This window comes from Nicotiana tabacum, chromosome 9, assembly GCF_000715075.1.
Source record: "Nicotiana tabacum cultivar K326 chromosome 9, ASM71507v2, whole genome shotgun sequence".
Classification (NCBI taxonomy): domain Eukaryota; kingdom Viridiplantae; phylum Streptophyta; class Magnoliopsida; order Solanales; family Solanaceae; genus Nicotiana; species Nicotiana tabacum.
The window spans coordinates 87,091,981-87,106,595 of NC_134088.1; the positions used below are offsets into that span (position 1 = coordinate 87,091,981).

The 14,615-nt window shown below is 37.7% G+C and overlaps 1 protein-coding gene across 1 annotated transcript; it reads right to left on the reverse strand.

Moving 5' to 3' along the window:
* Positions 1 to 562: 562 nt before the first annotated feature.
* On the reverse strand, positions 563 to 7,387 carry LOC107819439 (uncharacterized). The gene is made up of 4 exons (XM_016645548.2): positions 6,387 to 7,387; positions 2,768 to 3,379; positions 1,721 to 2,015; positions 563 to 981 (listed from the first exon to the last, which is right to left on the reverse strand). The coding sequence occupies exons 1-3, from the start codon at positions 6,975 to 6,977 to the stop codon at positions 1,722 to 1,724; spliced, it is 1,497 nt and encodes a 498-aa protein (XP_016501034.2). The 5' UTR covers positions 6,978 to 7,387; the 3' UTR covers positions 563 to 981; position 1,721.
* Positions 7,388 to 14,615: the final 7,228 nt, after the last annotated feature.

A 14,615-nucleotide genomic window follows, 5' to 3' on the forward strand; every position in this document is an offset into this window, starting at 1 on the left:
GCTTTACAACTTTTTTGGATGGTTGTTACCTATTGTGTTGTATCGTATTGTTACTTTAAATATAATGTTTGTTTTGATTGTTACTTAAATTTTATTGTATCATATCGTTAAGTCCATTGTTATATAATGACGAAAAACGTACGGATTTGGTGCGGTAGCGTTGTTTCCTTGCTTTTCTCTTTCATCTTGCCTCTCCTTTAATTAAATAATTATATTTTATCGTTTGCCGTACTTTTTTATATAATAATTCTACTCCATATTCTATTTTTTCTTAGTAATGTTGTAAATTTATTTTTCATATTGTTGGTGCGTGACATCATGAAATAACGACAAACGATACAATCTATCAAACCGTTATATTCATCAAATAATACAATAAAATACGATATGAAACGACATGCAACAACATTTCAAACAAGTTGAAGTTAATCGTCGAAGTCCAATAAAAGATCACTTCTCGTCACGATCTTATTAGAGAAGGGGAACCAAGTTAGCCAAACTGTATGCAAGCCCATGTTCCATATGTTGCTTTTCAAGGTTTTTGCAGTCTTTTGGAGGACAATCCAGAGAAAGTGGTAAATTTCGATCTCAATGATAAAGAATTTACAGCCAAACTAGTCTCCAAACGATATATAACTCTAGCTACAAAATTCAGTTCAATAAACAATTCCACCCCCTCTGAGAAGGGGGAAAAAATTAAAAGAATCTCCCTTCTTCCACCTATTCTCCTTCATTTTTCATTATTTAGTGCTAAGATATGGTATATAACTATATATCTGCCAAACTACCTACTCTAGTGACAACTATCTTTCAACTCTCTTCACAAAACAATATATGTACATGCTTTATAAACACTGAGGGCTGAATAGGTTGTCCCACACATTGACCGAAATGCTAGAAATATGATGTTCTGTTGCACCAATTGTAGTGCCTCCAAATTGCTCTACATTGGCATCCTTGTATTTGCAAAATCTCCTGCTACTGATACACGAAAACAAGAAGTTTAGAGATACGTCGAAATATCAATGGTAATATGACCAGCATTAAAGCTAATTAACCAGATTGATGAGCACACATAGAATTGCAGTTCACTGTACAAGCAGCATGAATATTTGTCAGAGTGAACAAATATTCTGAATCCTACTATACTAATTAAGTTTCAACAAGTTCTGAATTCAACAGCACTAATAGCATGTATAGGGGAAAGAAGGCCGTACAAACAGCTGCTCTTAAGAAGAAGAGTAGAAGGAAGAAGACTCGTTAAGAATGAAATCAGATGCAAAAAAATGTTAATCTTTAAGTGAACAGAAAAAAACGTCTATCATAAAACTTGATCTTGATCTTACCAATTTACAAGGTAATGTTGCATAATAGCTTAAGCTTAGTAACATCCATGTCACAACAGAAGGCATATTGACATGCCTAATACGCCCGGTTAATCCAAAAACTAGCATTCTCTATAACAAAACATCTCCAAACTCCAAAGAAATCAGGTTGCTTGAATGGCTTACATATATTTAACTCAGTAACTAAATGATAATAGCAGCTGTCAAGATGCAGATTCAAAGATAATATTTTTCACTCAAGAATCTCAAACCCCTAAACTTTAGCCTTTCCCAACATGATGCACAGTAGACAGAGATAGAAACAAATCCTCAACTAGGTAAAGATTATAAATTTCACAAATTGGAACCAAGTCAATACAAGTTAAAAAGCTCACTTTAGATGAGGCCAGATGGTACAACAATGACATCCATATTTGCATTGTTGGGAGGAAGCTGCAGACGAAGAGGGTAAAGCTTCCCATTCAAAGGACTCTTAGTACACACAGTAATGTCCTCAAGCCCCGTTTCTTCCTCCAATGTCTTCCTCAGCTCCTCAACACTGTTTCCCTTGAAAGGTATGCAAAGCCCCTCCACTCCCTCATTGATTTCTCCATATTCATCGGCAATATGATAATAAATCAACCTCCCATCACCAAACTTCATCAATGAACTAGCCAAAAACTCTCCTGACTGCCAAGAAAAAAGGAGGCTTCAATACCATAACAAAATAGAGATTCCCTAATTCTATGAAAAGATAAATTATTGAGTGTTGGAATGAAATATATATGTGCCAATGTAACGAAATGAATACCGAAGATTTATATAACCGACCTTAACTAATTTAGTAGGCCTAGTAGTAGTATTGTAGAAACTCCATATATACCAACTTGTATGGCACTTTCACTTATAAAGAGTCAATTTGACTTAGTTTTCAGAGCTAGATTGGACTAAATTAGTTCATTTCGCGAAAAATTGATATTCTGATTTTTGAAAATTACTCTAAGTTGTAAACTGTCAAATTCCGCCATTTATAACAAAAGTCCATTTGATCCGAAATGATGCTTTTTTCATATCCTGACTTTCTTTTGACTCCCCTATCTCCTATGTTGTCTTTAGATTAAAATTCCCTATCACTTAAAGCCACTTTGTGAGCCAAGGAGATCTCTCAACATCTTTTTTAAATTAAGTCATCGATCTCAGATCGATAACCAGGTTTCAAAATGGTGAATGAAACTCAAAATGTTGCAAAAAGTTGGTTACAAAAGTTAATAATGTGTTATAAATTAATAATTTATAATAGTTAATGAATTTTAAGATAAATACAGTTTGGACCAAAGATACTGGGTTAGACCGAACCCGTAACCAGCGTGACACCGCCCCGACCATAACCACCAAAATATCCATGAACTTCAACATCAAAAGTTGGAGATAAATAACAATACCTCTTGTCTAGAAAAGCTGGCCGGGGATGCTGAGGAAACAATTGATGGTGAACTAGATTCAGAAGCAGCAAACGATTCCTCGTGAGGAATCAATGGTGGAGGAGGCTTAGGAGCAGGAGAATGAACCAAGATTTCGACCACATCAACATCCCACAAAACCCAATCTTGAGTTGAAGTACGATGAGGTATATTATGTGTAACTGAATTTCTCCAAGGTGGAATATTATCATTAGCTCTCAAGAACTGACCATATCTTGTCTTAAGCTTCACTTGATTCCCTTCTCTAATGGGTTCCCATTCAACTGAAGAATCAAGTCTTTTTGGCAGAGTTTGTAACACTTTTCTCCCCGTCATTCCTAAGAGAAATCGCTGGTTAGAAGCAGTGAGGTACTTGCCATAACGACTCTTGAGTCGTATGGTATTTTTTTCAGCAGTATCGTTGATGAATTCTACTGTCCATGTTGCATTCTTGGAAGCACCATCACGATCTTGGATTACTGTTTCTTCATCTTCTTCTGCTGTTAAGTACTTGTCGTGGTAGCTTCTTAGGCGTACTGCTTTAGCCTTGTAAAAGAGGTCCATTGCTGTTTTTTTTATCACAGGAGTACTACTCTGTTTAAAGTTTTATAGAAACAAGGTTAGTAGTTGAACAAATATTTCTGGAATACGATATGAAGATTAGAGGATTATTAAGAGAGTTGGAAATGTTGACAATTGGGTTGATGTTATAATATTTTTCAGTATTTATAGTCTTATTTATTGAGCAAGTTGATATAGTATAAAAGACTGGTGTTTGAATAATTCAAGGGTATGAGAGTTGACAGGCGGCGCCAGCCAAGAAAATTGGCAGTTAAGCAATTGCGACACGGATAATCCAACCGCGTGATTAAATTAAGGTTTATCATGTGAGTAAATATAGACTTTTTCAGCTGTCATGTTTCTGTTTAGGGGCCTTGTCACATAAATAACTGGACCCATTACTTCAGCATATGAATCATGTGAATATGACCCCATTGGCCAACTCCTCAATTTATTTTTGAAAGATTTAAAAAATTGAGTGTATTTTTATTTAAAGAAAAAGTTACTTTTAAAAACTTAAACTGAGCTTTGCAAAGTTTTTTTGTAAACTCCAAACAAATGGAACCTTAATATTATTTTCTTTTACAAAAAAAAACACTTTTTGAAAAATTTCAACTCAGATTATATAAACGCTGATATAAACGTCCCTTACTGTTGAGCCATCTTTGCTGAATGAGAAAAAACTTGGGGAAAAGGTAGTTGAACAAAAACAAGCTTTGTTTTAAACGACCAAGGTTTCTAATGATAATTACTTTCAAGGATAAGATCTAGCAGCCCTGCTGACTCATAGTCAAAGGTTTGACCTTCCAACTCATGAAATAGGTCAGCCCTGTTCTACATAAATGCTGTGGTCTACTGTAGACATACTACGTATTATTTAATTTACACGTTAAATTTTTTATATTAATGGTAGAAAAAACCAAAAAAATTGTATTAATGGAAGAACCAAACCGGCCCCATGCTTCTAGTGGATTTCATATTTTTTAAATAGATGCAAGGATAAAGGAGAGGAATTAGGAAGCTCGCTTGCAATTAGAACCTTCTAGATCTCTACAGTCTAGCCAAGAGATCTATATGATGGCCGTGAAAAAAGTAGACTTTAATAGCTAAAATCAGCTTATTTTGAGAAGTATTTTTGGTAAGCAGTTTGTGTTTATCTAATTAATTTGAAAAGTACTTTTGAGCAGTAATTAGTGTTTGGTCAAGCTTTTGAATATTTTTTGTAAATGTATTTTTCTTAAAAGTGCTTCTCAAAAAGTATTTTTGGAGAGAAAGTATTTTTTTCTGCTTCTACTTCTCCTCAAAAACATTTTTTTTTTTTTCAAAAGCTTGGCCAAAAGTGCTTTTTTTTGTCAAACGAGCTATTAGAAAGGGATATGTTCGGTTCTTGGGTTAATTCGTTTTTCTTGTAGAATTTTGAGTTTCTCTTTCAGAAATGAGAAGAACATACTCTATTACTTACTTATCACATATCTAATTATATAAGTCCATTCTACGACGGTTCGTTTGGTATGATGAATAGACAAAAATAATTTTGAGATAAAAATTTAGTATCACCTAATCCGTTATTTGGTTATTAATTCTAGAATAAGTTATCTAGGATTAAAAATAGTATCATTATAACTTACACCTACTAGAGAGTGGAATAGTAATTCTAGGATAAATCAATAAAATTGACAATTTGAGGATTAACACAACATACCAAACAGTTAATAAGAAATATCACTAAAATGACTAATCTTATCATAACTAGTTTCAGCATAACTAATCCCAATATAACTAATTTCAATATAACTTATCTTCAAACCAAACAACACCTAAAAAAGATCATTGTTGCACTTTCAATCTTACTCATAACTTTAAATTGTTGCTAGTTATTTCGTGTTTGGGACTACCCCTATTCCTTTTCAATTACGCTGAAAGGACGGACCAATACATGTGAGAATCATAGGTTTACATTGGGATAAGAGAGGCCTGAACAACTTACAAACATCTTCAATTCTTGACCTCGTGAGTTAGATTTTGACATTAAATTTAAATAAATTTGTGATAATATGTTATTCCATTCTGTCCACAATAAATGATTTTTTAATTATTATTTTTTTATCATTTTAAATAAGTAATTTTTTTCAGATTTCAAGAATGAATTAATTATTTTTTTCCTACATTGCCCTTGGAGTAAATAATGTTGGAGTATGTGTTAGGAGTGATTATGTGAAGAGATAATAAATGTTAATATGGTCAATTTCATTGCTAATTAATGTGAAAATGTAAATTTCTTAATATGTGTGAAAACATCCGAAAAATCACTTATTGTGAACCGGATGAAGTAGTAATTGGATTTCTAATTATTTTTGTGTAGAATTTTATATTCTAATATTGTAAGAACGCATTTAATGCAAGTAATAAGACACCTTCGTATGCTAGTACCGAAAGATTTCTGATTATCTTGCTATAGTATTTTATGTTTTAACATTGTATATACTCTTTTGGTTCACAATGAGTGACCAATTTACCTTTGGCATACTCATTAAGAAAATACGAACTCCTAGAGAAAAAAAGATGTATTTACTAAATTAACTTTAATTAATTGTTACCTTGACACACTTGAATATGTAAATAAGGGCAAATTTTGAAAAATAAAATTAATTACTTATTGATTATGTAAATAGACACTTATTTTGAACCAAAATAAAAAAAAGTAAATAAAATTGTTGATTATAAACTGGAGGGAGACACCTTCACGTGTTAATGTTGTTCCCTCTTTTATTTTCTATCGTTGGGCCACACGCAAATTGTCTTCATATTACACGTTATCCTTACGGTTACTTGTCATGTTGGAGAAGAAAAAAGAGCTTTATTTTGTTCCTAATTTATTCTTGCTAATAAACCACGATTGTACGTAACTCATAAACTCTACATAACTGATTTACGAAAGATTGTAGTAACTTTTGTTGACTTCTAAAAATCTTTTTTACTCTAAAGGAAAAAAGAAGAAGAAGAAAAAAAAATCTTAAGTCGATATAATTAAGAAACATACCTTTGCTATCTTTGGCGAGGAAGAGAAGCTTGAACGTGTACTCGTGACCGGAGATCCCATTTCCAAGCCGGAAAGTTCATCGGAAACCGACGAAAAGCTCGAAACCATCGATAAATAATCTGACAACATTTCATTTTCCGGTATATCAACAGTCTCCACATTCCATAAAATCCAGTTATGCGTAGACGCAGTGTGAGGACTATCATGTGTGACAGAATTTCTCCAAGGTGGTGTCCCTCCATTTGCACGTAAAAATCTTCCACCAAAAGCCTTTAATTTCACTTGAAATCCATCTCTTATTGGTTCCCATTCAATTCTCAAGTCGTTCGTATTTTCAGGTGATGTCTGAGTAACCTTGTTTCCCGTCATGCCAAGAAGAAATGAATCATCAGAAGCTATGAGGTACTTGCCATGACAACTCTTGAGTCGGATAAGGTGGCTATTTCCTTCGACAAGTTCCACTAGCCACCGTGATTTTTTCGACGAACCGTTGCGGCTCTGACGAGTGTTTTCTTGATCATCATCGGCTACTAGGTACTTGTCTAGATGACTCTTGAATCTAACAGCCTTGGCTTTGCGGAATATATCCATAAGTAATTAAAGTTTGTTAATAAAATGGTGATGGTGTGTATGGAAGAGAAAAATGAATAAAGCAAAGTGAGATCTACTAAATAAATTAAGTGATGTAACTTATAAGGGGAAAGATAATATTTGTTTTATAGTTTCTTGTATTGCTGGAAAAGTGATTAAGATAGCTAGAAGAAGACAATCATTGGACTTTTATAGAATATCATGTGATTAAAATTTGTGGCGTGTGATTGTTAAATATATATTATAGTAGAAAATTGGTTTGGTGTTTGTTACTTTTGTATGTGGATCATAGGTCATGTGTGAGGGCGCCAAAAGGGTGGAAATTGTGGAGTGTGAAAAGAAAGAATCAGAAGCAGTGGAAGGAAGACTTGGTCTTTTTGTATCAATTTTTCATCAATGGAAGGGAGACTTTTTTTTAATCAACAGAAGGAAGATTATATAGAAAAGAAATTGTTGAATTATGTTAACGATGAAATTACAAGGAGGCTATCGTTGTCAACATCACGTAGTAAAAAGCAGGCGAAAAATTGATGTGATTGTTAACGCGTTCAATTAAGGCCTATAATTTTCCCCATATTTGCCTTTCATTCATATATAAGCTGAAACTTCTACGAAATTCTACGTCAATTAGTACTCCCTCCGTTCTACGTGAACCTATTTTCTTTTTGGTCCGTTTCAAAAAGAATGATTTTTTTATAATTTTGAAAATAATTTAGCTTAAACTTCCAATTCTACCATTAATGAGAAACTTTTATAATCACACAAATACTCTGGACCCCTTTTTGACTTGTTTAGGACCACAAATTCCAAAAATCTTCATTTTTTTCTTAAACTTCATGTCCAGTCAAACATGTTCACATAAATTAGAACGGATGGAGTATTAGTGATAGTGCTTATTTGATTGGAATATGATGTTGCGTCATAGGAAAATATTTGCACAAAATTATACCCCTTCCATTTCAATTTGTCGAAGTTCGATTATAAATTCTTGTTAATCATGACTTATATATAGGAACCAGGCTATCTACCGCCTTTAACTCTGTTTGCATAAGCTCGTGCATAGATTTTGTATAGGGTAAAATATGCTAATGCTATGTGGCCACCCAAAAGAAGGACACGTGGAACTTAAGATGGGGATAGCCAAAATCGAAGGCAACGGTCCCGTCTGACACCGAAAAGAATAACACTCATAAGGATGCAATAAATACTCTTCGCCCGGTAGTATTTAATGGATAATATTCCACAGCATTAAGTACGTTTCCTGTTACAAGGAATTTGACATTTATGCTCACCGTTAAATCAACATCAATGGCCATCATAATTGACATTAAAGAAGGGCACGATCCTAGGACCTCATTTCCTAGACATAGCTATAAATAGTGAATTTTGTTATCATTGTAAGGACACGAATGTTCTGGCAAAACTGATACTACAATCTACTCAAAGCTCTATTCAATTTTACCTTCTTATTTTCTGTTCTTGTTCTTATTACTGTTGCGCCCCGAATCTTCACTACCAGAGTCTTTATTTCTATCATTTCGTCTTCCTATCAAGGCTAAGTGTTATATATTTCTTCAATTATATTATTATTTCAAGATCGAATTAATTCACTTGTCTAGAAATCACGTATAAATTCAACTGTACCGTTTTACGGGTAAACAGTTTGGCGCCCACCGTGGGGCCTAGACAGTCGTGCAATTAAGTTGATCCTTGCCTTTTCTACTAACGAGTTTTGATTATTTTGTCTTAGAAAAATTATAAGAAATGGCAGATAACGGTGTTAACAACAAGCACAATCCCGTGGTTCGAGGGGATCAACCTCATTTCGAGGACTCAATCAAAAAAACCCACAACGAAGGGAATGACGACACGCCGGTGCATGACAGGCAATATCCTCGACATGTTCGGGAGACAACTTTCGATGATGTTGAGGAGGAACATGTCATTGACGCTGTAAGGGTCCTACAAGAACAACATGCGATCATTCTAGGACACCTCACGCGACAGAATAAGGTTATGACGGAGTTGAAGCAGGCACTGTCGAGGCTTAAAATAATGCGAATAGAGGAGATCTGGTTCCTCCCGGTGCTCCCGCGAATTAAACAACGTAGAGGGTCGATAACAACACCCCGATGGGCGAAGTTGGCTCTGATGGGGATGGGGATGGGGGAGGATCCGGCCCCAATAATGAAAATGATCCCTTCAAGAATGAAATCTTACGGTTTATGAGGGAAGTGACCGCCCGCATGGACCAAATCTCTAGCACACCACTGGTGCTGAAAGGTCCGGACTCAAAGAAGTATACTCAGTTGCCATACAAGCCAAGTGCTTCATCGGAATTAATCCCGAAGCGGTTTAAAATGCCTGATTTGCCAATGTATGACGGAACTTCGGACCCTCATGAGCATATTACCACCTATACAATGGCGGTGAAGGGAAATGATTTAGCTCCTCATGAAATTGAATCTGTTTTGCTGAAGAAATTTGGAGAGACTCTCACAAGGGGAGCCTTGACGTGGTATTCACTGTTACTCGAGCATTCCATAAACTCCTTTGAGATGCTCGCGGACTCTTTTATTAAGGCTTATGCCGGGGCCAGAAAAGTACAGTCCCGAAAGGCTGACATATTTAGGATTGCGCAAGGAGAGACCGAGTTGCTACGAGAGTTCGTTACCCGATTCCAGAAGGAGAGAATGGTGCTCCCGGCTGTCCCGGATGAATGAGCGGCTGAAGCATTCACTAAGGGACTGAATCCGAGAAGTTCAGACGCTTCCCGGAAATTGAAGGAAAGCCTGCTTGAGTTTCAAGCAACGACTTGAGCGGATGTTCACAACCGGTACAAATCAAAGATAAGGATCGAAGATGACCAGGTTGGCTTTCCATCGTCGATAAAAAGACAGGAGTAGAACAGAGAAAAATCAAAAAAGAATTTTGACGTCAGTGTAGTAGAGTTGGTGTCAGCCATGAGAAACATCAAATGAGCACGGTTCCTGAAACCAATGAGATCTGATCCTAGCCAGAAGGATCCCACCTTGTGGTGTGAATAGCACGAGACGAATAGCCACCAGACAGGGGACTGCCGACACCTCCGGGAAGAAGTGGCAACACTGTTGAAGAATGGTCATCTCAAAGAATTCTTGAGTGACCGAGCTAAGAACAAATATGGTCGTAATCGGGACAACGCGAAACCCTCGAAAGTAGGAGAAGATCCCCTGCACTAAATGATCAACATGATCTTCGGGGGGAATGAGATCAACGGGGTCACCTTTTCGGCAGCAAAAAAGACAAAAGTACCAATAAACCATAGCAAAAGGCTCCGGGAAGTCGCCAAAGACAATATCACTTTCACGAAGGAGGACGCAGATGGATTGCTGCTGCCGCACAATGATGCACTGGTAATTTCTTTAAATGTGCTATATTTTAAGATTAAACGTGTTATAGTGGATCTAGGAAGTTCCGCCAATATCATATAATGGAGAGTATTGGAGCAAGCTAAACTCACCAGAAGCATCATTCTGGACACAAAACTCTTCGTCGGATTCAATCTCGCGAGCATGACAACCTGAGGAGAGATTTTGTTACCCACAAACGCTGAAGGAATAATGAAAACAACTCTTTTTGAAGTGGTAAATAGTGATATGGGATATAACATTATTCTGGAAAGGCCATGGTTGCACGAGATGAAAGCTGTACCATCAACATATCATCAACTGCTAAAGTTTTCGATGCCCGAAAGAGTTAAACAGATAAGGGGTGACCACCCGGTAGCAGGGGAGATGAATGCAATTTCGATCTCCAGTAGCAAAGGAAAGGAACACACGGCATAACAATTATAGGAACCGGTGCCCGCTCCCAAACTAGATGAAGTTAGATTAGGGACAGAAACGTCAGAATTTTATCAAGTGCCAAGGTATATCCAGGTTCCAGAAGAGATGGAGGCAATGAAATCCACAGTGGAAGAGCTTGATCAAGTTGCATTGTTCGAAGAGTTCTTAGAAAGGAAATTCCACTTGGGGACAAGACTGCACCCCGAGCTTAGGTCTGGCTTTATTAAATTTCTTAAATTTAATGTCGATTATTTTGCATGGTCGCATGTGGATATGATAGGTATCCCGACGGAGGTAGCCATACACAAGTTAAATTTGGTTCCCAACATACCTCCGGTAAGACAAAATAAACTCTCTATTGCCAAAGCCATGAATAAATTCACCAAGGAAGAGGTAACTCGCTTAATTAATATCGGTTCAATCCGAGAGGTAAAGTATCCAGACTGGCTAGCTAGTGTAGTAGTAGTTCCTAAGAAGAATAATAAATTTAGCATGTGTGTAGATTATAAAGATTTTAATAAGGTGTGACCGAAAGACTCTTTACCACTGCCAAACATCGATCAAATTATTGATGCTACGCCGGGCACGAGTTAATGAGTTTCCTCGATGCTTATTCCGGGTACACTCAAATTAAGATAAACCCGGTGGATCAGGAAAAGACTTCCTTTATAACAAATTTCGGTACATATTTCTATAATGGGATGCCCTTCGGGTTGACAAACGCCGGAGCCACTTATTAACGGCTCGTGAACAAGATGTTTGAAAAACAAATAGGAAAAATTATGGAAGTTTATATAGACGATATGCTCGTCAAGTCTTTAAATGCAGGTGATCATCTTAAACATCTGCAAGAAACTTTTGACATCCTAAGAAAGCAAAATATGAAACTTAACCCCGAGAAATGCGCGTTTGGGGTCAGCTCTGGTAAGTTTCTGGGATTTCTGGTATCGCAAAGGGAAATTGAGGTAAACCCCGATAAGATCAAGGCCATCAAAGACATCCCAGACCAACTGTCAATCCTGAAGTAAGTCCAAAGGCTCACGAGGAGATTGGCAGCTTTGAGCAGGCTTTGAGAGATTTGAAAAGGTACTTGTCAAGCCCTCCGTTGCTTTCGAAACCAAAAGAAGGTGAAACACTGTTAGTCTACCTCGCGGTCTCGGAAGTCGCAGTAAGTGCAGTTTTAGTCTGTGAGGACGAAGGTATGCAATCTCCCATTTATTACGTTAGTAAAATTTTAATGGGATCAGAAACTCGCTACCCACATTTGGAGAAACTGGCCTTAGGTCTCATAGTCGCCGCTCGGAAGCTGAGGCCCTAATTCCAATGTCACCCGATAGCCGTGGTGACTAATTTCCCTTTGCGGAACATCCTTCACAAACCCGAGCTCTCGGGTAGATTGGCCAAATGGGCTATGGAAATGAGTGAGTTTGACATAGAATATAAACCAAGAACTACAATTAAGTCACAAGTCTTGGCTGAATTTGTCGCCAATTTCAGTCCGGGATTACTGCCTCTGGTAACCAAGAGGAAGTAATGGTGTCGGAATCAACATCGGGGGTTTGGACCTTATTTATGGACGAAGCTTCCAATGTAAAAGAGTCTGGGCTTGGTATAGTATTAATCACGCCTTTGGGGGAAACCGTAAGGCAAGTCATCAGAACTGTCCCTTTAACTAATAATGAAGCAGAGTATGAGGTTTTGATTCCAGGGCTCGAACTGGCCCGGGGACTTGATTCCAAGGTCATCGAAATCAAATGTGACTCATAGCTTGTGGTAAATCAGGTCTACGGGATCTTTGAAACCAAAGAGGAGCACATACAACAATACGTGGTAAAGGTCCAGGCTCTATTGGCGCAATTTTGGGAGTGGTCGATTACTCATATCCCGAGGGAAGATAACGCAGAAGAAGACGCATTGACTAACCATGGATCATCGACAGAAATAAAAGGATCGGAGTCCGGGATGGTAGTACAACTGATGAACTTGGTCTTAGATACATATAGCTACTATGAGGTAAATGCGACTAATTTGGTCTGGGATTGGAGGAATGAAATCATCGATTATCTCGAGCACATGAAGTTTCCCGAAGACTCCCAAAACATACCAGGCGCTGCGCGCGAAAGCAGCACGATATAGCTTCAAGAGAGGCCAACTGTATAGAAAATCTTTCCAAGGCCCGCTGGCCCAATGCTTGGGGAAATCCGAAGCTAACTATGTTATGTGAGAAGTTCACGAAGGGATATGCGGCAATCATCCAGGCGTAGATTCCTTAGTGCTGAAATTGGTAAGGGAAGGATATTATTGGCCCCGCATGGAACAAATTGCCAAAGACTTTGTACGAAAGTGTGATAAGTGTCAATGCTACACACCACTGGTACATCAACCGGGTTCTGTCCCAATGGCCGTTCATGAAATGGGGGATGGACATCGTTGGGCCATTGCCGCCGGCCCCCGGAAAGGTAAGATTTCATTTGATTTTGACTGACTATTTTTCTAAGTGGGTGGAAACTAGTTCTTATCAGAAGATCGGCGAGCGCGAAGTGGTGGATTTCCTATGGGAAAATATAATTTGTAGGTTCGGAATATCAAAAGAGACATCATGGGATAATGGGCCATAATTTATCGGTGCAAAAGTCAAATAGTTCCTCGAAAATTTAAAAATAAAAAGGATCACATCTTTACCCTACAATCCGAACGCAAATGGTCAAGCGGAGTCAACGAACAAAGTGATTATATAAAACCTCAAGAAAAGGTTGGAAGAGGCTAAAGGTAATTGGCTCGAGGAATTAACCGGAGTTTTATGGGCGTACCGAACAACGACCAAATCGAGCACAGGAGAAACTCCCTTTTCCCTTGTGTACGAGGCAAAAGCTTTAATCCCGGTGGAAGTAGGGGAACCCATCTTGAGATATTTCCAAGAAGATGAAGAATCAAACAATGAAGCAATGTTAGTCAATTTGGAGCTACTCGCTGAGCGCAGGGACTTGGCGCATGTAAGAATGGCAGCCCAAAAGTAGAGAATGGAGAAGTATTACAATCAAAGAGCCAACCTCCGTTATTTCAAAGTAGGAGACTTGGTCCTAAGGAAAGTAACTCAAAGCACTCGGGAGCTTAACGCATAGAAGTTAGGTTCAACATGGGAAGGCCCCTACCGGGTTTCAGTTGTCACCGGGAAAGGTTCATATGAATTGGAGAAGCAAGATGGAGAAAAGTTGCCAAGCAACTGGAAAGTGACACACTTCAAAAGATATTATTGCTGACGAACATCACCTGAACTGAAAGCATGTGCTGCACTTTTTTTCCCTTCGTCCAGTTTTTGTCCCAATTAGGTTTTTCTAGCAAGGTTTTTAACGAGGCAGCAACAGAAAGCATACTATGAAGAAAGCTCCAACAGCAACAATTAATAACAAGGCGCACAAGCAAAGATCCACTCTAGGACGGTTAGATAATCTTTTGCTCTATAGAAAAATTCTCACCGGAAAGTTAAGTTTGCTATCGAACAAAGGTTAATCGACCGTTCATAAGTACAAACCACTAGAGGGTTGTTAGATAGTCCTTCGTCGACAATATGAATTTTTGAGGGACGTAAAGTATGTTACCGAGTTAAGGATTATCTAGCAATTCATTAGTGAGATCCTCGAAGGTACAAGGCTTCCAGTGCTCCAATTCACATTCTTCACATTTGAACACTGAGGGAACGATATGAGGATACAGTAACAATGACTGCCATATCAACCGGAAAGCGAAAATCGGAAATATAGTTGTATCATCGGGACCGGGGACTGCGCGACCAACCCTGTAGAAACAAGTT